This window comes from Eretmochelys imbricata, chromosome 1 (assembly GCF_965152235.1).
Source record: "Eretmochelys imbricata isolate rEreImb1 chromosome 1, rEreImb1.hap1, whole genome shotgun sequence".
Lineage (NCBI taxonomy): Eukaryota > Metazoa > Chordata > Testudines > Cheloniidae > Eretmochelys > Eretmochelys imbricata.
In genome coordinates, this window is record NC_135572.1 from 141,612,692 (window position 1) to 141,636,698 (window position 24,007).

The following is a 24,007-nucleotide window of genomic DNA, read 5'->3' on the forward strand; positions in this document are numbered from 1 at the left end:
TTTTCCACTGTTAATAACTGTATTATTTTCCCCACATCCTCCAGTATTGCAATCTTGGTGTCATGCAACCCCTATCTCTTCTCCCTCTACATATAGCCTGATAATTAATCCTGCAATTTGATTTTTAATATCAAAAAGACTGTTAAGTAAACTAAGTAATCCTTTAGCAGTGACAAAAAAACCAAGCATGGACAAGGGTCATCTACCACTTTGATTAGTACAACCTCTCCTTCATGGCATTCTGCTCCAGCCTCTCCTTATGCTGAAAAAGTCATGGGTTCTGCTACTTTAGCAGTGCCATGTGCCTTTTTGAATTCCTGCACTGGCTTTCCTTCAGCTTCCACCTCCTAACTTCTGATTCCCATCCTTATGGTGCTGTACAACCCTGCTCCTGCCTATCATTTGAATCTCTCCTTCAAACACAGCTTCTGTGTGGCGTTTCAGAATAGCACACAACAGGAATTTAACTATTCTAAGGGTATGTCTACAATAGGAAAATAATTCACATTTAGAAACATGTGAGCTAACTTTTTTTAAACCTGAACTTTGCACCTAGCACAGACACAGTTTGAAAGTGTGTTCGCTGATCATGGTTGACCCTAGTGGGGAGCCCAGGCTTGGCCACAACCAGCTAACACACTTTTAAACTGTGTTTGTACTAGGTGCAAAGTCCTTCTTTAAAATCAGGTTATCAAACATGTTTTCAGACATGACCTATTTTCTCAGGGTAACATTTACAAATCACTTACATGATTTAGATATCCAAGTTCTATTTTCAGAAGTAATGTGGCACTTAGGAACCTGATTTTCACGGAAAGTCATTTTTCAAAATGGGACTTAGGTTCCTTTAAAAGATATGCCCCTAGTCTAGACAGGCCTGAAGTGGGGGGAGGGGGAATTATGTATCCAAACAACTTCTTTAACATTCCACTCTCCAAGCAAAGCCTATTGACCGAACTTTCCCCTTTTTGTTCTTTGCACTCTCCTTCTATCTGAGTGTGTCCAAATTTCATTTGAGTTACAACGTAAAACATTTCCTTGAGGAAATGACCTTGTTTTATTCACACGTAAAACATCATGCACACCTATGACACAAAATAAATAAATAAAAATAAATGAAGTATATCAGCTACATAGAGAAACCCTTTCAGCTTTCGTGTGCACGCGCGCATGTGCGGTAATGTTCAAGGTTAAAGCTAAAACCGTCCCTATATTTTTTATTTAAAAATTTGTAAATAAAAACCGATAGCCATCCCTCAGTCTATCCTTTTCTGTTGCACAGAGGATATTACTTCCCAACCAGATTGCATTCACCCTCTACCTCAGTTTCTTGGATCACCTTTTCCATTTTAGAACACATTTCTGGCAACTCTGTTTTAGGTGTTGTGACAGGAGGAGAAACAGTCACATAACTAAGGCGGAGTCATCACGTTTAGCATTACCACAGCAGTAATTGTATTCTGATTAAGGGATGACAACAAGTTTATATTAAAGAGGTTGGTAGGGAAGGAGCCTAGTAACGAGCAATTAAATCTCTTGATCTACTTTGAGGACCAGGACAGAAGGCACCGCATACTACACTGAAGCCAAAACGTGAGTTAAAATGGTAACTTGAGTAATAAATCTCGCCACATTTTCTTGTGCGGTTGTCTGAGGAGAGGAAAGGAGAACAGTGGTTGACTTGCTTTGATATTTGCTAAAAGCCAGAAATAAAACCTATAACTCAACTGTAAAAATGACAATATTGCAGTGTGACAGAGGAACAGCTGTTCCACAAAATTTATATCAGCAATAAGAATCTGCATTCTGAAGTTTTCAAATCCCACAGTAGGTGCCAGTCAGAAATATAGAAAAAGGAACATTGCTTTGATTTGATGGTTTTTTTCTTTGCATTTAAGAGCACCGTAAATTGACACCTCTAGCATTTCTCTATTCCAAGATGCCAGTAGGGGTCATTATTTGAAGCAAGTTTCTCCTTTTCTCCTCTTCTTTTTTCTCTTCACTGAAAGGATTAACCCAAATGTCTAGAGCCCTGAGTGGATACAAAAATTTGTATACACATCTGATCTGCAAAACTTGTCTGCAGATATCCGGGGATTTGCAGGGCTCTACTAACAGCTCCACAGGTCACCGCGCAGTGAGGCAGGGGTATGCCAAGCACCTGCTTCCCAACTGCCCTCCACTTCTCCCCAGAGACCTCCTGCCCTGCCACCCATGCTGTACCTCCTTCACCACTCCAGGCAGGGAGACTACAATCCTGGGCCCTCATATACAGCACCGCCCTCCCAGTGGGAGGCTCAGACACCCCTACGCAGCTGCGGTGGCTCTAACGCACACAGACCAGGCCAGGATAGACAGTGGCAACAACTACTCTCCTCACAGTGCCTGCCGCCGCTGCCCACTAATTTAAAAGTACAACCACATCTCTTTCAAAATGGCGTTTGGCTCTCTCCCTTCTGGGAGTTGTAGTTCACCACCTCTGTCTGAGCAAGCTGGGGACAACTCCTCCCATATTGCCACATATCGCAGCCGGCTGCTGCGTGATTCAGAGACCCAAGCTGGAGCCTGAGGGCTGGGTGACAGCCGCTCCATTCAGGTGAGTGTGTGATGCAGAGCCTTACACAGATACAAAATTTGTATCCTCATCTGAGCCGTGAACCGCAACAATGGCCTGTGGATACAAAGCAGATATCCGTGGATTTGCAGGGCTCTATGAATGTGTGGATAGAAAATAGGATTATAGAAAAAAGTATATATAAAGGAATCTTTGGCATGATCCATACACTTTCTTTCTTGATGGTTTGGTGGTGGTGGTGTTCTTTATTTTTTTTGGTGAACTAGAAACAGGGAATGCAATCCTAGAAGGAAGATGGAAGCTTAGGGTACTTTATGACTCATGGGATCAGGCTGAGAGAGACAAGAAAATTATATAGAAAAGGATTCTTTATCAATGACAAATAAACCCCAGGAGGAATTGGTAACACAGTAAGTTACCTGAATGTAAATACATGAAGCAGGGACAGCTGTGGAAGAGGCATTCTCCTCCCACCTACAGCATGGAATTTTTCTGATAGGCTAATTAACATACCCACCTTTCCTCCCTGTTCTGACAAACCTTCCTTTAGCAGTGTTCTGGAGGCAGCTGGTGGGGAGACCCTGTCAGCATAACTCTTGCTGTTGCTGTACTGACATGGCACCAGAAGAAGCAGAGCAAGGGCAAACACCAACACAGGGGCACAAGCCCTCCAAAGGGTCTGAGGATTCACTGGTATTTGTGGGTCAACACCTGCCACTTCTAAGGGGGAAAAGATGACCCCCGCATGGCAGAAGAATGTGCAGGAAACTCCACAGGAGGAGTTCTGAGGTTGTTTTAGCTGAAGCAAGGACAGGTGAGATATATGTCCTGCGCTGCACCAGAAGATTCATAAGGCTTCAAAATACACAAGAACAAAAAAATAAAAAAATCTAAGTCTCTCAATATGTGCCAGTCAGAGGTCACGTCCAATTTTATCTAAAGGGAGTAGGGAAGAGAACAATGTGTTGCTTTAAAAGCCAGATTCACAACAGCTCATGAATTGGAAGACCATGCTGTAGTTTAGAAGGCTGATATTAAATCAGAAATGAATAGCTCAGACATCCTGTTTGTTTTATGTCCACTTTAATTCAAACCCAAGAGACTGCCATACTTTCAGGTTTTTCTTTTTGAAAGGATGCTGTCAGACTATTCTTTAGCATTACCATGTCTGCTTTTTACAGTTCATAATTTGTAATATTTTCTCAAGAGCCTGGATGCAAATTTCCCCCATTGCCCTATTATTGTTCATTTCTTCCTTTCATTACTAATAGTTAAGACTAAGATTATGTCATGGAATCCGTGACTTCCACGATCTCCATGACATTGGGGGCCCTGCAGCTGACCATCAACTGCTGGCGGGGGGGGGACCCTGCAGCAGCAGCCCAACTTCCGCAGACGGTGTGGGACCCCCGGCAGCTGCCCAGCTGCCGTTGACCCTTGAGCTGCCCAGCTGCCACTGCTGGCAGGGTCCCCCTTGCAGTGTCTCAGTCGCTGCAAGCAGCCGGAACCCCCTCCCCCACAGCTCCCAGGCATCACCAGCAGCAGCAGAGGGACCCCCAGAGCTGTTCAATTTATTTGAGCATAAGCTTTCGTGAGCTATAGCTCACTTCATCGGATGCATCCGATGAAATGAGCTGTAGCTCACGAAAGCTTATGCTCAAATAAATTGGTTAGTCTCTAAGGTGCCACGAGTACTCCTTTTCTTTTTGCGAATACAGACTAACACGGCTGTTACTCTGAAACAGAACTGTTCAGTGGCTGCAGGCAGGCAGGCCGCCCCCCCCCCCCCCACAGCTCCCCAGCCTCCATTGCTGGCAGCATCCCCCACCCCCACAGCTCCCCTGCTGCCGTGGGTGGTGGGGAACCCCCCGCAGCTCTGAGTCCTGCAGGGAGACCCCTTCCAGCCACTGGGAAATGATATCCCTTGCAGCTCCCAGCTGCGGGGTGGGGAGGGGAGGGAGGGAGGTTGCTAGACCCTCCTCCCTCCGCATTTTGTCAGGGATGTTTTTAGTAAAAGTCAGGGACAGATCATGGGCTTCCGTGGTTTTTTATTTATTGCCCATGACCTGTCCCTGATTTCTACTACAAATAGCCATGACAAAATCTTAGCCTTACTAATAGTGCACGAACCAACACAGCTTTGCCTGGCTTTACTACTTTGTCTGAATATCCTCATCAGTTAAGTCAACACAGCTCTGAAACTGATGTGTCTCAGTGCCTTCTGTTAGCTGACTATCTCTGAAGCAGGTAAACTTTAAATATTGTAGATCCAACAATTAATATGTGGCTTTACTTTATTTCTCTCCTTCCCTCAGTCAAGACAACACTGGGTTGAAAATCAAGGTAGCATACTGAATGGATTAAAAACTGGTTAACTGATGGATCTAAAAATGTAACTGTTAACAGGGAATTAATCACTGAACACGGGTATTTTTAGTGGGGTCTTGTATGGATCTTTTCAAAACTTTAAAAAAAAACTGATTTCAATACCATTATGGCCATGATCCTGCAATTTGATCCATGAAGATAGATCCTGAGCCCACACAGAACCCCTCCCACATGGAGGATTGGGCCATAGTTAGTAAGTTTGACTGGCAGCAAAAATCTAAATTGGTTGAGCAACAGAAGCCAGAGCATACTGGTAAACAAACACAGATCAGAAAAAGAAGACAACCACCCAAGGAGAACCTTCATTGGGTTCACTTTTCCATCTTTTAAAATATATATATATATACTGTACATCAAGTGTCCTACTGGAAACAATATGTTACGAAGTATGAAAATTTGCAGATGCTTGAACAGGTTGGGGCCTGTCAGTTCCCAGGAGGACTATGGCTGGGCCCAAAGAAAGTTAGAAGAAATGGGGACTTGTGCAGACAGGCAGATCAAATGTAAACAGAGAAAAACTGGCAAGGAAACAATAATTTTAAACAGACACATGCTTCTAGATACTGATCTGAGAGATAATCTAATGGCCTGAACAGAGGACTTGGGGCCAAAACTTCTGCTTTCTATTCCTGGCCCTAGCACTGGCTCCCTCTATGGCTTATGCCTTATGGCAAGTCAATTAGGGCTAAATCCTGCTTGTTTTACTCAGGCAAGTAGTCCCACTGACTTCAGTGGAACTTCTCAGTTGACTAAAGGCAAGCCCAATGTGGCCTTCAATCACTCGGTCTATCCATAAAATAGGGTAATACTTATCTACCCACCCTTATAGAAATGTTATGAAAATTAGCTGATGTTTTCAAGATCTTTGAAGATGAAGAGAGCTACAAAAGTGCTAAGTATTATTGACCTGGGGAAGTATCTGGAAGGCGATAAACACTTAAAATAATCAATATCCACTAGCAACTGAGAAATTAAAAAGAGTTCCTTGTTTTTGACAAGCTATCCCACTCTGTCAACTTCCCTGCCCATTAACAGACTTCCATATTAAGTAAGATTATCATTCTAAACTTTTCTGCGCTTCATGCCATTTCCTGACTCGTCTAATTTCACACAACTTTGTATACTTCCTCGTCTTCTAATTAGTGTTCTTTTGGCATCTCCTTTATACCCCATTTTGCCTCATCATATTATCACTCTTTCATTCTTCTTGTACTCCTGGGGGAATTCTGTACCACTGCGCAATGCAGAATTTTGAAGAAATTAATATGCATGCAGAATTTCCTTTCCCCCACAGACATGGGCTGCAGAGCCCAGCTCGCACACAGAAGACACTGCTGGGAGAGGTAGCTAGAGGTTTCCTGGCAGCTGCAGTTCCCCGCATTTCCTGAGGGAAGGAGACAGTGGTACGCAGGAAACTCCATGCAAGCATGGGACTGAGCATCAAGCTGTTTCTTCCTCTGGATCCCTGGGCTCTGGGGCAGGGGACGGTGTCTGGGCTGGGCGGGGGCACGGCTGGGCTCTGGGGAGGGGATTCAGGTATCTGGGCAAGGGAGGACCCCATGGCTGGGCTCTGGGGGTGGTGATGCAGGTATATTACCTTGGGGGGGTGGGGGGGGTGGGCTCTGTGAGGGTGGGGTTGTTGGTGTCTGACACCATGGCTGGGCTCTGGGTGGGGGGGAGGGTGCAGAGAAACAGGAACTGGGTTGTCATAGGGGTTTCTTTGACTCTATTCCTGGGGGAATTTGTGTGTGTCTCTGTATTGTTACAGACATATTTGTTGACAGGCATTTTGAAATAAATTATCAAAATAATTGAAACTGGTGTGATTATGTGGTGTTATTTTGACAACATTTGCAGAATTTTACAATATTGTGTGCAGAATTTTTAATTTTTTGGTGCCGAATGCCCCCAGGAATATTCTTGGCCCTTTTAGTGGAACAAGCTTCTTTCTTTTAATCATTTCACTAGGTCTTTGTCCAAATGTAATTGTGGATGTTCTCATTATTCATATAAGTGTCTATTTTAAAAAATATCTAAGTTCTTGGCCTCAATCTTTTATGTTAACTAGTTTCATAGGTTAAAGGCATTGAAAAATAAAGTATTTCCTTTATCAGTTACAAGTTTGGTGCCTTTCAGTTTCATTGAATGTCCCCTTGTTCCATGATATGAGAAAAGGTAAATCAGGTACTACTGTTCTCCCACTTTGTACCATTCATTAGTTTGTATCTCTCGATCATGTCCCTTCTTATTTATCATCTCTCTAAACTAAACATTTTCATTGTCTACTCATCCAGAAGTGTTTCCACGTCGCTACTCTCGCATTCCTGAACCTCCTCTATTTCTTGTATATGTAACCCTTCTGCCCGACAGAGTTGGCAGCAACAAGGGCCGGGTTCAATATCTAGGGGATCCATTCCAATAACACAATGCAAACCGGCTCGAGCCCCCACCCAGTGACCTGGGACAAATATATACCACCCCTGCTGGGCGCCTCCAAGAGGCAATACTTCCCCTCTCGCAAGCACAGAGTCTGAGTGTAGCAAAAAGCCTTTTAATAACAGAGAGAAACAATGCGGCATTATGTTGGGGAAACACCACCAACAGGATTCATAACACAACCCATGAGCAAAAAACCCACCCCAAGCAAATTGGGGCATGCCCCTTTCCCTTTGGTTCTTGAGTCCAGCAACCCCAAATCACCCAAATTCCCAAAAGTCCAATGACCCAAAAGTCCAATGACCCAAAAGTCCAATGACCCAAAAGTCTCTGTCCCTGGTCAGGGCAGCCCCAGAGTTCGAAAGTTTATCTGCAGAGCTTTACCTCCCAACCTGGGTGGAGATGGGGGCGGGGGTAAGAGGCACCTTACATGATCTGAAGCTGAGCGCCTCACAGCTCCATAGGCCTTCGCTCCGCTCCGCCAGCCGCCCCACGAACTGCTTTGCTCAGCTCCGCTCTGCGGCCCACCAGCAGCTCCCGCCGTCCTATGAACTGCTCCACCAGCCTGTCCACAAGGCACTCGAGCCGTCCCGCAAACTGCTCCACAATATATCTTCAAGCTCCCCCACTACTTAACACAACGCTCAGTGATTTCAGCTCTTAGTCAGTTCAGCTCTTTGGTGAATTCAGCTTGTAGTAGGGGAGCCTTGTACTGGTGCACTATTAGCCCAAAGTGAGCTCAGCAGTTTGTAAGTAAACTTCTAATGAAATCAAAATTAGCTCTGATATTCCACAGTGAAGAGAGGAGGAAGTGCAATTAGCATGTAAGGCCCTCACCAAGGGGCCCATGCCACCAAGTATTAATACTTGTCTCCAGCCTCTCTCAATTCACAGAGTTTTGGAACCCAAGACCCTTGCCTAGCGAGTGCTACTTAGTTGATGGTGAGTCCCTCCATCATAACAAAAGGCCAAGTACAGTTCCAAGCACAGTTCCCATAATCAGGATAATAACAATTTATTCTTCCTGCCCCAATAACAGAGACACTGGGGATCCCACAGCAGCCAAAGTGACCATTTGGGCAGCTATGGCCTCATTCTAGGGGGGTGGGTGTGCCTCTGCAAATGAGATCGGCCCCTGAAGTTTCTTTTCCACAACTTGCCACACCTCACCACCAGATGTCAGGGTGGAGCTCATCCTGACACTGCTTACATCTATCTATGAGATAGGATGATTGAACTGTTAAGGAACACCATCATTTAAGAAATACCATCATTTTTATAATATTTTTGGAATTATTTTACATCCTATCAACTAATTTTTGTTTACATTTTTGACTGCCATCACACACGGAGCAGAAGTTTTCCCTGAACTGTCCAAAATGATGCTTAAAAAATTGGGTCCTCTGCAGAGTTGCCTTTTCATTCTTCAATGTTACATGAATTTGTCTCAGTCCAAATTCATGTGGCACCAACATTTGGAACATACAAGTCTTTACTGTATATTTAAATACGATCTTTGATTGTGACCCAGGATGGAAACATGAATTAAGAATGTTTTGTGGCTGAGTGTCAGGGGTCTTCTGGAAGGTACAAGATGTGCATCAATACAGGCTATGTCTACACTGAAAGGCAGGGGTGCGATTCCTTTGCTTATATATACACACTCGCACTAACTCATGAGTGTAAACAGCAATAGGAGCCATGGAGCATCAGTAGCGGCAGTGAAGACAGAGCTGAGCCATGCTGAGTATGGCTCAGGAGGATTTGCGCTCGGCATGGCTCAACTGTGCCTCCGCTCCCACTGTTGGTGCCCCCCTGGTTACACTGCTGTTTATACTCATGTTCGCTCCATGAGAGTTCGCACAAATGTGTCCACCCAAGCAGGTGTAATTCCACCCTTAGCTCGTAGCAGAGACATAGCCACAGTGTCAAAGGCTAGACCGCTTTTGGAAATGTCTCCATGAATTCTCCACACTATTTTGTCTGACTAACACTAAACTTACATGCACAAAACTCTTCTGTTAAGAGGCCACACGCAAAAAGTTTGAAAGAGAGGGAGGGTTGGGTTTTTGTTTGTTATTGTTGTTAAAGATGGGTGTGTGCCAAACTGGACTCATGTGGCATCAGCATGTGGCAAGGTTAAAAACCTTTGTGCTAATTAGAAAAAGTAGATCATATCATAGATGGATGAGACTGAGGTATGAATGTTCCAAAGGGCACAGAAAAAATGGGTAAAACAGAACTGTTCTAGGCAGTCATCACCTCAAACACAATAGTACACTGACCTAAAGAAAGAAAGGATCAAGCTAAAAGGACGTTAAGGATAAATTTCTTTAGATGAAGGGTAATAAATTTGTTTGTGAACTGGACTGCCATGGTCAGCAATAGAAACTGCAACATTAAATGTATCAGAAAAGGAGTGAGACTAATCTGTAGTGTTTGTACTCTTGCCAATTTCTTTCTTCTTAGATAGAGAAGGATGGGTTTAACCCTTCCCCCCCAACACACACCCCCAATTTCTATGCTACATAACTAAAGACAGGCTAACTCAACCAGATTTAACATGAGCTACCAAATGGAAGGCTAACACCAATCAGTTCATGAGTGGGACTAAGAAAGATGAAGAGAAATGTTATCAGTCAGCCATTAACACAATAATATATAAAAAAATGAGAACTCAAATTAATCTGGATTTTAATCAAAATTTCTAAGGAAGCCCCTGAGCAGTTAATGGTTTTCCTACGGCAACAGGGACAGTCTTAGAAAGTACTGAAGCAATGAGAAAATATTCATACTTCGGTGATGCAGATCTTTTAGACATGCTTGCAGGAGAATCAGATCTTCTCAGTGGGGATCCCACGCCAGATGATGAAACAGGTGTTGTGGGTCGCTTCTCTCTCTTTATCTTTTCAGTCTAGAAAAAGAAATTCAGGTGTTTTTGTTTAGCTTGTAGTTAAAAGCAATTCTTCAATGATACAGATAGTTTATTAACACAAGGACATATAAACAGATTTGCATAACATTCACATAAAATGGATGTTTTCTAAATTCCAGCATACAATTGAACTGCAATACTGTATATACATTTTTATGTCTTGCGCACACAGTATATGCTGCTGCAAAAATACCTTTCAGGCTATAAACAAATACGTATGGAGTGGTACAGAAGGGTACTGCCCCCGTTGGAGCCCGGACAGCATTGGGTAGAATTTTCAAAAGCGTCTAAATCCTGCTGACTTCCACAACTACACAGACCTGTTGTCTCTCTCAGTTTTTACAAGAGATATGGCACTGTCAGGGATTTGGCAGAAAAGTTGAGCTTTTGTTCTCAGATGCTATGCAGTGACTAGGCACATGCAGGCTAAGTTCAGTTTCCATGCCTCTATAGAAAATGTACAGTTGTTAATAGTGAAAATGTTGAATAAATTTCACTTAAAATTATATATACAGAAAGAAGTGAAACTTGACAGGTATAAAGTAGTGATGCTCTCAATACATTAGGCAAGCTACCGGAGCAGGAGGGAAATTTGCCAATTCACTAGTAGGGTGGTTTTATTTCTAGCCAAACACTCTCAACGGTGGCGACATCCCATTTGCCATGCAGCTGTAAACTCAGTCCCAGAAGTACTGGTTTCCCAAGACACAGCACTTCCAGAAAACATGTTTCACTGCCAGAAATGTAGATTCCCTGAATACAGAAGTGTTATTCCAACTAATGCTGGTTAATAGAGGCTACACTGCTTTCCAGGAAGATATTAAAAACCTGCTGCTTGGCAGGTGAATGGAACCAACAAATGGACATGAATGTTTTTCTGCTTTCTGTTCTTAAAAACAAACAAACAAAAACCATATTGTACAATAATGAAACACAGCAGCTAAAAGCAACATAACTTTGTCCAGGAACACAACCAAAACATGTTCCAAACCCACCTGTGTAACTTCAGCTGCAGTTGCCCCTTTCATGGTATCAGAAGTGGAAGTTGATGCCGCCTTCTTCCTTTCTGCACTTCGGGCGAGGGAAGGCTTGTAGGGAGATTTAAGAGGACTAGCTGGTGCTACACGAGGACAGATATGGAATACTAAAGAGTTACAGTACAATAGCAAGAGCAAAGGGGAACAGACAAAGTAGGGGAGAGGAAAAAACAGCACAACTTTGTTATAACATGAGACATGGCAAACGACATTTTTAAAGATTTAAATAGATATTTAAATCACATTAAATCTGTGCCTTTTGCATGTGTGCAGAATGGTCTCATTTACCAAAAATGCTTTCACTAAAAGCATTAACATAAAACTAAGAGCATTTTTAAAAAGCCCATAAAATACCTGAGCACTAAAGTCTCTCTCTTTTACCCATAATATTTCTGAATAACTTTGCAAATACAGATTTCGTGATTTCCCCCCTCTTCTGAAAAGGGCTGATCTCCTTTATTAAATATGCATAAAAAAGACTAATAGATAGCCATAGCTGTGTCAGTGTAGACAGTGCTAGGTCTCTATCTGTCAGCCTAACTACTGCCTCTCAGGGAGGCGGACTAGCTGTGCCAGTGGAAGAATCCCTCCGACTGCAGCCGTGCGTGTCTATACCGAAGCACCACAGCAGTGCAGTAGCCGTGCAGCTGTAGTGCTCCAAACATAGACAAGACCTCAGTCACCTAGATCAAACAGGCGCTTTTAAAAGCTGTACCCATGAGTCCTAAAAAAAGCTTGTCTGAGACATATTAAGTGCACAGTTATTATTACTAAGTGCACAGTTATTGTAATGGTGCACATATTAAGCGCACAGTTATTGTTACTCCACGTAACCTTGAATTTGAAAGTTCACTGGTTATGTGCATCATGACCACAATCACAGCACTTTTTCCCCCTCCTTTTTTGTCCTTTTTTTTTTTTTTTAACTTGCAATTTGAACAAAAGGTTAGCGAAGAGAGGATATTCTACGTTTTACTGGTATTGCTTTGACAATATGTTGGACAGCTTTCACACATGCGAAAAAACAATACTAACTGGGAGAATGTGAGAAAAGGCAAAACAAAAAACAATTTTGCCCTATGTTTGATGTCTTCTACACAAATAATGAAGAACCCATAAAAGATTTAGTCTTGCCTCAGTGCAGGGGACTGGACTAGATGACCTACTTAGGTCCCTTCCAGTCCCACCTTTCTGTGGTTCCGTGAAGTAAAAAGCAACAAACTTTCATTTTGTCTCAGTAGCTCTCCTTTAATCTAGAGCAGAGTACACTGACATTTTGAGCTGGCTTTCCTTTAAACAGTTGCTCTGTGAACAGTAAATCAGGAATTCTCTCATGGCTGAAGTATTCTATATCATAACTTCCAAAGTACAATATTTTTCATGTAGAAACAAAAAACGGAGGATCTTTTAATGAGTCTACCTTTATGTATCATAAAGAAAAAGTGGAGGGGAAAAAGAGAACATCTCTTTTCTTTGTAATATATCTTTGAGCATCCTTTTATTAAGTGGTAATGTGTAGAACGTGAGTACATTTGAGTCACATAATATGGGGATAACATGTTTAAAATGCTAATTTGTATTTTGGATACTGGATATACAATAATTTGGATATTATTTGGTTGTTGAAGATAAAGAGCACAAAGTTAATGTGCTATCTTTTTCTCTGATATCTTTTTCACCTTGTAGGGTAAGTCCAAAAGTTGAGCTACCTCATAATTATTCTGCCCTGGTTTGGAATTTCCTGATGATTTTATTTAGTTAGTTAATTCTAGACCCCGTCACCAAATTTTCTTATAAACACAGGTAAGAACTGAAAAGGACAAAATGGTAGACATGTAAATATTTCCATGCTTTTGAGACATTACTACCCAAAATGGAAGTAAAATTATATTAAAAAAGAACAGATAGTATCTCTATGCAATTTTTCAAGTGCAGCTAAACACATACCTTAACATTTTCAAAGGGCACAATTTACATTTTTACCTGAATCATTGTATTGCTCAGAAAGCATTAATGTACTTCTGCTTCTGGCTAAAGAAGACTGTGTGGGAGTCAGCAGTCGAGAAACAATAAAGTTTTCCACTGGACTAAGGTGCATGCGGTGAGCTGAAGGATGGGAGCAAATAAAACAAATAAATTTTAACAGAAAAAGCTAAAAAAAAATTGTTTTAAATAACTTAAATAAAACCAGTGAAATGATCAAATGAAATGAACAAGAGAAAACCTGTTATGTCTGTGATTTAAAAATGCTGTTAAAGAAGTTAATGCTCCTCTGAAGGAGATTTCTGGTTTCTTCATCATTTTAAGCCACCTAAATTATCTTCCAACCTGTATAATAAATACAGTAGATTAAACTTGTTTTTTATACAGAAGAATCTTCAGTTCTGCAAAATGGTTGCTTTCATGACTCAGCATGAAAAGGGTTTGCTTTTTTCCCCAATGACAGAGCAGTTCCTGGTTTGTGTGCTAAGTACCCTGGGAGTCATTTAAAATGCACAGTCTCTCTGTTGTATAAACCTTATTTATACAGTACATCCTTATGCCTTTCCTCCTCATAAATATGAGATATGACTACATATGTTTATAAACAAATTCCTATTACCTGCATTTATAAAGTCACCCATCACCATAACCTCCGAGTTCTACATTTATATTTATTAAGCAACTCTAAAAATAATTTAAAATGAAGTATGTTTACTGTTACTTCTTGTTTCTGTCAAAATATTTGTCATTTGTTCTAAAAGAAACAATTCACAGAGGGACAAATCCTTCAGTATTTACTGTACAATTATTAGCTTCTAAAGGGCCTAATCTTGCAGAGTGCTCATCATCTGCAGAGCCTCTCATGGATCAGGCCTTTAAGTCGAATTAAAAGACTCTAGAAATCTTGACACAAGTGACAACTTCCAGCTGGCTCACAACGACGACAAACTTTTGTCAATAAACACCCAGTAAATACACACCAGCACTCATTTTTTACATATAGTTTCTTAATATGGCTAAAGTGTCACAAGCAATGCCTTTTTGGAGGATTACTGCAATTACATTTTGTGCTCAGCCCTGTTTCTTAGTGCATCACGAGATGAAATACAACCAGTAAGAAATGAAATGCTTGCTGTGATTTACTGTTTAAATAAACCTCATATTTACTTGAGGTGCAGAAGCATAATACATCAGAGTGTGAACTATCACATCTCAAAAAAACCCTAATTTGCATCCTTTCTTTAATTCATCCAACGTTTTCACTGCCCTGCCATTCCTCACCAATATTCAGCCACAGTAATGCAGATAACTGGCCACTCAAAATGGTTACATGAAGGTGCACTTTGACCTCTGTGGCATAGACTTATATCTGCCGTGCTACGTTTAGTCCCACACAGCCTGGGGTCTCCAACATGGCAGCATTATCCTGGGCTGGCTATAAAGCTATTTAAAATATTTAAGATCTTTTACTAATATATTTAATTTACCACCCCAATAATGTTAGAATTGGTTATTATAAAGAACTCAAGAGTTACAGACAGATCTATCGACAAAAAGGTGCGTTTTAAACATAGGAGAGTTTATGCTGATAAGAGACCATAAGCAGCATATTCACTTGCCTCTGTCAGGGGAATACGTTATTGCCACTGTGGAGGAGGAGAGACGCTTACTGATTGGTGACTCCATTTGCTTTGGCAGATTCATTGTAGAAGCTGAAAGTTTGTCACATGCTGCAGAGAGACGCATTAAAGATATTTATATTCATACTACAGCGTTGAACACTCCCAAAATTAACCTCTCATTTTTCACTCACGGACCTTGTCATTCATCTAGGGGCAATGAATAATGCAGAACAGATAATTCTATTCCAACTGCTGTAGATACCAGCATTTTATAAGATACATTTTGGGATATCATTTTTCTACTTGTGATTTTAACATTTCAATTTTACAATACCCTGTGTAATACAATGCCAGGAGCAAGTAACTTCATACTAAATCCAAATGAATGAAATGGTATCAAGGAAAGAAATGCAATACCTGTACAAGAAGAAAATACATAGGCTGCACAAACATAACAAATTTGAACTCTTCCGTGACCTCTCTCAGCTTCAGTCTACCGGAGGTGATATGTATATCAGCTCCTCCAAAGTACTATTCTAATGCAAAATTCAAGATATTCAACACTAATTTATGCATTTATAGGACATACGACAGCACCATTTACCTCTTTACCATCTCGTGCATGAGAACTTTCAAAACAATAACTTGGTTTCAGCCCAACTGTTTACATTTGGTTTTATTTCTGTTACAATATTGTTTGATAAAGTAAATTTTGGCTTGATAACTATTCTTATGTACTCATAAGTTCAATATAATGATGGAATCACGTATGCCCAATTATTGTAGCAGCGAACTATGACGTGTTCGTTATGTAATGGTCAGAACCTACAAGCACACTGGATGGTTAAGGGGGGTTGTTTATTTTTAAAATTTTGTTTCTTCTGACAACAACAAAGAAGTCTCAGCTAGTAACTCACATTCATGGTACAAATTCTGCAGTCCTTGCTCAACTAGGACTCCCACTTACATCAGTGGAAGTCTTGCCTAAGGGACAACTGCATGATTTGGTCATATCTGCTAAAGCAAGCAATAAAATTCCTTATGTTCACATTTTTAAAAGATAGGTGCAATGATTGCTTCCAGAAAATGCATGCAAACCTGCAAATCACTTATTTGTTCATAAAGACTGTTCACCCATGTCTGCACCAAAGTAAGAGTCTTGGGGTTTACATACATGTTTTTGCAGTACATCAGTTACTCATGCATTTTGCAGGCATAACCATCGTGCCCATCTTTGAAAAAACAGCTCTTGAGTAGATTGGCTGTGCTAGATTTCCAAAATATGTCAGATATATTTGCAGCTGAAGGAAAAAACAACCACCACCAAAAAAAACCCTAAACCCCACACTGTATGATTCATCCCTGGTATAGACATACAAGATCTATTTCACAGTCCTTTGAAATTAATAATTCTAATCTAATGTACAATATAAAATGCAATAAAGTTGTCAAAGGACAAACTCAATCAAAATTTGTAATTATTACAATGTTCAAAATACTTCAGCATACTAAAACAACAGTGCTTCCTAATTTTTAACATATCGTGGATGTAGAGGGTGGGGCTGGAAGGAATCAATACATAATGGGTGACGTGATATCTCCATAAATATTTATTCTTATTGTATAATTGAAATGTTTTTAAAATAGAACCTCTACCCCATCAAGTCTCTCTTGAACAAGCTACTCAAATGACATACACACAAAAAAAACTACAGAAACACATATTTGTGCCCACAAATTTGACAAAGACGTGAATTTATTGAGTTATTCAAGTCCACAGTTAGTAAGAAAATTATGAGATGTCTCTGTTGTGCTGGAATGCTAGGCATGCATTGCTTCACGATGACAAAAATCAAAAGAAAAAAAGACATTTGTTCCATATCTTTAATGGTAACAGTGTAGAGTACCGGACTGAAATAATAAGAAAACCAGTGGTTAGGAAGGACAACATCAAGGGATGGTTTAAAGTGATTAGAACAGTTATAAACGAGACACTATGGTAACTGTGATTCTCTGAAATACCATTGTAGGAATCATCAGCAGCAGTAGCGGTCACAGGGTCTGGAGGAAGGGTGTTGGCAGCTAAACCTAGGAGAGGGGGTGGGGTATTTTCTGATTCACCTATACAGCAGAAAAATCAGAGCAAAGAGAGGTGAAAGAAATTACCGAATAGCTTAAAAAAAAATCATGTATAAGCGATACTAGAAAAATAAAGAGGTTGCTTTCTAGAAGAAGAAGAGTTGCTTTTATTATGTTGCATGTAAATTTCTTTCCCGATTTTTCTTAAATGACAAACCCTGAAAATTGTATTGTGAAATAAAGCTAAATGTTTTTTGCTTTAACATGGACAGAAAAATATATTTACACTTAGTTTAGAAGAGAGCAGCAGCCATATTTCATCATCTGAGCAGAGGGGTTTTTTTTGTTCTTGTTTTTTTTAAATAACCCAGTCCATTTGGAAACCCAGTGAATTTAAATGAGATAAACAGCAGAGAGATGAATACCTTTTTGAAACATAAAAGCAGTTCACGGTTGATTATGAAATAATTATGAAACCAAATCAAAAAGAGCAGCAGCAACAACAAAAAAGTATATGGAAAAATCCATTTTAAACCGTGAATGCTGCATAATCATCTAGAAATCCCTGTGAGCTTTTAGAAGTGCCAGTGACAAAAATAGATCGTTTTCCACAAAGATTTGGGCAGCACTCGGTTCCTTTGTGAATACGTAGCAAGCTAAATGTGTTGGGGATTTTTAAAATTTCATTTTAGCATTTGCTGTTATCCCCAAAACACTTTCTGATTACTCTATTAAAATGATCTGCTTCCACAAACTTAGGAGTGACCTTTCTTCCCAGGAGGTACCATAGACATGAAACCTGATAAGCTATTACAAAGCATTTATTCATGCTACATATCAACAACCCTCACAACATCACAGTAACTATAAACAGGTACCTTCTTTCTATCTTTAATCTCATGCATTTTGCACTTCAGGATCTGCAATGCAGGCAGCTTGTTTCACTCACCATCTCTCCCTCCTGAGCCTGCAGCCAGTGCTCCGCCCCATGACCATCGCTTCTGTTTCTGTTCCAGCTGCTGACTACGTTCTAGTGAACGACGCATCATGGCTTCTAAACGTTCCTGGTTAAATTGTTGCAAAAATTAAGAGACAGAGAAATAAAATCTAATTCAGGTCACCTGGGCTTTCTGATCAATACTAAAAAATAAATGTTTTTTTATCACCCCACATAACAGGTTCCTGTAATTATGCTATCAACAAAAGAAAAACGACTGAATACAGAAGGTACCAGTATGTCTACCTACCTCCAGAGAAGAGTATCCTTTGTTTGCAATCCACTGAGGTCACTACCGAGGCCTAAGTAAATACCACAGGTTGCATCACTGCCTAGCATCTGTTCCCGCTGGGGAGTCTGCTGCTGTGCTGTGGACTTAATTTGTAGAAGAATAATGCCTGACAAGCATTAACTCCTTCTTGTCTAAGCAGGCCTCAGGTTTTTCTCCTTCAGTATTAAAGTGAGATTGCTGCAATGCCAGTGGCTCCTCCTAGCTGCACAGATAAATGATCACTTCAAACCTGAAGCAGGTTGCATTTGCAGGATGACTTTTTTTTTTTTAAATCCCTGCTTCCCCCATAACACCTTCTACAGATTAGACATTTAAAATTGTCTTTATCCTAATCCGAGTTGCACAGACCATTCAATTTAGATACACATTTTTAAACACATATCTACTACTTCTTTCTCTGAACAACTTGCTTCCCCCTCCCTCATCCCCACATCCTCCCCTTCCGTCTGCCTGGTGTATTTTATTTTTTTTGGTCCTTCTGGAAATCTTACCCCACCCTTAAACTTTTAACTGTTTATGCATGATCTTTCTACTACCTCCACATCCTGGCCCTCACTGAAACCTGACTCCTCCTCCCCCATCCATGCCTGTTACCATCTTCCTCCTACAGTGCACGCTCTCTCTGTGCTTTATTCGTCAAGATGGTGGCACTGGCCTTCTACTTTCTCTCTTTTTTTCCTTCAATATGGGCATCATCTTGTTCTTTGCCCTCTACTTATTTTTTGCATCTATTGCCTCACACGGTCCTGGTCCTTCTTCCTCTCTTTCTCCAAACTGCCCTCCATCATCTTTGGCCACTTCAGCCTCCATGCTGAAGATCGGTTCAGCTGTGCAGCCTCTCACTTTCTTACCCAACATTCATTCATTCGTTTGTTTTTTTTACCTCCAGCTATGGATCAGTTCCTCTACTCACTAAATCAGTCACTCTATTTTTCACAAGACACTGGATTCTTATGCTCTAAATTTTCTGTCCCTGATCACCACATTATCTCCCTTAATCATCCCTGTTAAACCCCAACCCAATCTCAAAATCCTTGTGTTACCTCCAACCTATTAAATTACCAACTTCCTGCTGACATTAACCACCATCCTTTTATCATTAACCTCTTTCACTGTGGCAGAGAACACTGGTCTCCAGAGGCAATGCATAAGGGTCATGTCCCCGTCCCCCCGCCCATTTGCAGCTTGGCTTGTACTGAGCGTGCTCACAAGGACGTCTCATAATATTTACCCAAATGGCATCTTGTAAGGTATCATATGTAAACCGGAAACACATTAATATTATTGCGTGATTTATGTACATTTAGCATGTGAAGAGTTAGCTAGGTGTGCTGGAAATATGTTTAGATCAAGCATACTAAGTAGAGTGGATAAGAAAGCCTGCCCTAGACAAAGGAATGTGGATTTAACTGTCTGTCCAGCTTGATTACAGGCAAAGGACAATGAAAGTACATTTACAATTAAGGTAAACAAAGTAATCAAGTTAATAGACGATGGAAGAGCTTGGTGAGCATACCAGAGGACTCATCAGAGTCTGAACTCTCAGAAGGTCTTCATGGCTCTTGAGGCAAAGTCAATAGATTTTGGGCAATAAAAGGGGAGCAAAACAACATCCTGGCTATCTATCACTTAGGGGACAAAGGGAACAGCGCCCTCTGATTCTGTGAATGCTGGATCCTCTGACCTGAAGAGCGAGAGATGCTGGTAGTTTGATATCAGTGAGAAAGCTTAGACAAAGATTGTAACTTGTTAAAATTAAGTTTTTGTCACTAGGAAACATGTTTCTGTTTTATTTGTAACCATTTGTCTTTGTTACTCTTGCTTAGTATAACTTAAGTCTACATTCTTTATCAATAAACTTATCCTGAGTTTTACTATAAACCATCTCAGTGCTGCATATTAAGATAAAGAGCATGTCCTATTTCTGGCCAAGTGTAAATGCCTCCACCCTATCCTCCTTCATGATCTATCCACTGATTTCAGCACCAGGCCACTTCCTCCTCCTGGATTCTGATCTACTGGTTCTTCCTCCCCAACTGCTCCTTTAGTTTCTCCTCTCCCTCTTTTGAGGATTCTTTCAGTCTCTCTCAGGGCTCTGTCCATTGTTCAATCTTTTCCCGCTACCCTGGATGACCTCATCTGATCTCAAACTTTCAGCTATTATCGTCTATGTACTGACAAGTCCTTCGTCTATGACTCCTTACTGACATGTCCCCCTTTGATCTGTCTCTCATCTCCAGCTCTCTTTAGATCACCACATCCTAAATGCCCTGCCATTAGCTAATGCAAAACATGCCAAAAGCAAACTGCAGCTTTTTGTCCTTTTCCTTTTTCCCTGTGTCACTGTCAATACCATCAGTGTCCAAGCAGACACATAAGCTCCCTTCTCTTTTTCCCCCTCCTCATTTCCCACCCTCCCTCCAAGTGCACGCGCAGAGAGGCACCCACAAGCCACCACAAAATCCAGACGTCTCTCTCTACAATAGCTCAGAAAAATCCATACCTTCCTTCCTGCCTCTGTGAGTAAGTATGCTTGTCCATACTGTGGTCTTCTTCTGCCTTTGCTATGCAGCTTTTTTCTGTCTCCCTGACACCAGACTTGCTCCCCTCCAGCCTACCATGCCATGACCTAAACAGCCTTCCTTCCCCACTTCTCCGACTATGTCATCCCCACATTTAAATCCCTCTTCTGTCTTCCACTCATCTTCTACATCAAGTTCAAGCTTCTGGTCCTCACCCTTCAAGGCCATGCTAACTCCACAGCAGCCTAATCATTACTCTCATTTCCTTTCAGTTCCTCTACTCCTCCCAAGCCTCCTACTTCACCGATCTCTTTGTAGTCTCCTCCCACTCATTTACATTACTTTCTCCAGTTATCCTCCTTGCCTATGAAATGTCATCCCACCAGTGTTATGCAAAACAATCACTCTCTTCTCTCATATCTCTCTTTAAACACACTTCCGCAAAATCTACCAACCTTATCATAGCTAATAAGTATAATAACACACTTATTTTTAAAAAATGTGATACTATATATTAAAATGTCAGCTGGTTATAAGAGGCAACATGTATTTGTTTTGTATGTTTGTTTATAACTTTAATATTCCATGGGGCAAAGATTGTGTTATCTGACCTACAAAACAGAGGATGACACGACATGGCATTTAAAATAACTAACACTGTTATATAAACAAAATAAAACACAAAATGAAAGTCTAAAGGAAAAACGGTGGTTTTTTTCATATGTATTTTAAAACTCATGTTACCCACATTTAGAATTTGATATTTTAAATTGTATAGTATGAAACTACAAAGAGAAAAGGATTTTCTGTATATTTTATTTGGAAATATATACTTTCATTTATGTGTGCCTTTCATCAGAGAATCACAGAACACTTGAATATTAAACCCTCACAAAATTAACAAACATATACATTAACATTTTAAACTAGCAAAATATCACATACTTAAAGCAAAAACCAAAAAACCCCAGCTTGTTAGACTATAAAATACCAGAGTTAGCAAAAACAACATTTGGATTTAGTACTGTTACAACCAATTTTTTTGTCCAGGAATAGCTAAACAGTAGGACACAAATGCATTTCTCCATCAGCAACATACAAAATTTGCTGCCTTTGTTACATAGACCCTACCTCCTTGAAAGATGTTTCAGACACTATGCCAACTTCCCATCTGGAATCTGTAATAGCTATTGTGAAGGTAACTGCTGCACTATTGATATGTTGAGCCACCAAAAACAATCCTGTAGTATTCCATGAGCTTCGCATGAAGGTTAAATCAAGAATAAGTAAACTATGAAAACCTGAAAAGAGCCATCTACTGTTCATAGGGAAAATATAACATTTATTTCTGCATTTCAAAAATCCTTATAGTCATCCACCCAAGTTTCTTCAGTCTAAAGAACAGAACCATTTTGATCACCCAAAATTACATTTCTTTAAAAGGTTTCAGAGTAACAGCCGTGTTAGTCTGTATTCGCAAAAAGAAAAGGAGTACTTGTGGCACCTTAGAGACTAACCAATTTATTTGAGCATGAGCTTTCGTGAGCTACAGCTCACTTCATCAGATGCATACCGTGGAAACTGCAGCAGACTTTATATATACACAGAGAATATGAAACAATACCTCCTCCCACCCCACTGTCCTGCTGGTAATAGCTTATCTAAAGTAATCGTCAGGTTAGGCCATTTCCAGCACAAATCCAGGTTTTCTCACCCTCCACCCCCCCACACAAATTCACTCTCCTGCTGGTGATAGCCCATCCAAAGTGACAACTCTTTACACAATGTGCATGATAATGAAGTTAGGCCATTTCCTGCACAAATCCAGGTTCTCTCACTCCCTCACCCCCCTCCAAAAACCCACCCCCATACACACACAGATTCACTCTCCTGCTGGTAATAGCTCGTCCAAACTGACCACTCTCCAAGTTTAAATCCAAGTTAAACCAGAACATCTGGGGGGGAGGGGGTAGGAAAAAACAAGAGGAAATAGGCTACCTTGCATAATGACTTAGCCACTCCCAGTCTCTATTTAAGCCTAAATTAATAGTATCCAATTTGCAAATGAATTCCAATTCAGCAGTTTCTCGCTGGAGTCTGGATTTGAAGTTTTTTTGTTTTAAGATAGCGACCTTCATGTCTGTGATTGCGTGACCAGAGAGATTGAAGTGTTCTCCGACTGGTTTATGAATGTTATAATTCTTGACATCTGATTTGTGTCCATTTATTCTTTTACGTAGAGACTGTCCAGTTTGACCAATGTATATGGCAGAGGGGCATTGCTGGCACATGATGGCATATATCACATTGGTGGATGTGCAGGTGAACGAGCCTCTGATAGTGTGGCTGATGTTATTAGGCCCTGTGATGGTGTCCCCTGAATAGATATGTGGGCACAATTGGCAAAGGGCTTTGTTGCAAGGATAAGTTCCTGGGTTAGTGGTTCTGTTGTGTGGTATGTGGTTGTTGGTGAGTATTTGCTTCAGGTTGCGGGGCTGTCTGTAGGCAAGGACTGGCCTGTCTCCCAAGATTTGTGAGAGTGTTGGGTCATCCTTTAGGATAGGTTGTAGATCCTTAATAATGCGTTGGAGGGGTTTTAGTTGGGGGCTGAAGGTGACGGCTAGTGGCGTTCTGTTATTTTCTTTGTTAGGCCTGTCCTGTAGTAGGTAACTTCTGGGAACTCTTCTGGCTCTATCAATCTGTTTCTTTACTTCCACAGGTGGGTATTGTAGTTGTAAGAAAGCTTGACAGAGATCTTGTAGGTGTTTGTCTCTGTCTGAGGGGTTGGAGCAAATGCGGTTGTATCGCAGAGCTTGGCTGTAGACGATGGATCGTGTGGTGTGGTCAGGGTGAAAGCTGGAGGCATGTAGGTAGGAATAGCGGTCAGTAGGTTTCCGGTATAGGGTGGTGTTTATGAGACCATTGTTTATAAGCACTGTAGTGTCCAGGAAGTGAATCTCTTGTGTGGACTGGACCAGGCTGAGGTTGATGGTGGGATGGAAATTGTTGAAATCATGGTGGAATTCCTCAAGGGCGTCTTTTCCATGGGTCCAGATGATGAAGATGTCATCAATATAGCGCAAGTAGAGTAGGGGCTTTAGGGGACGAGAGCTGAGGAAGCGTTGTTCTAAATCAGCCATA

The 24,007-nt window shown here is 40.9% G+C and overlaps 1 protein-coding gene across 1 annotated transcript in view; it reads right to left on the minus strand.

Annotated features, from left to right (window-relative positions):
- MAP7D2 (MAP7 domain containing 2) overlaps positions 1-24,007 on the minus strand; it is a 131,325-nt gene that overhangs the window by 25,793 nt on the left and 81,525 nt on the right. Inside the window, exons 4-9 of the mRNA XM_077807187.1 lie at positions 18,005-18,119; positions 16,999-17,097; positions 14,974-15,084; positions 13,355-13,477; positions 11,330-11,478; positions 10,195-10,313 (exon numbers count right to left, since the gene is read on the minus strand). Of these exons, the coding sequence (XP_077663313.1) occupies positions 10,195-10,313; positions 11,330-11,478; positions 13,355-13,477; positions 14,974-15,084; positions 16,999-17,097; positions 18,005-18,119 (716 nt within the window). The remainder of the gene's footprint in view (positions 1-10,194; positions 10,314-11,329; positions 11,479-13,354; positions 13,478-14,973; positions 15,085-16,998; positions 17,098-18,004; positions 18,120-24,007) is intronic.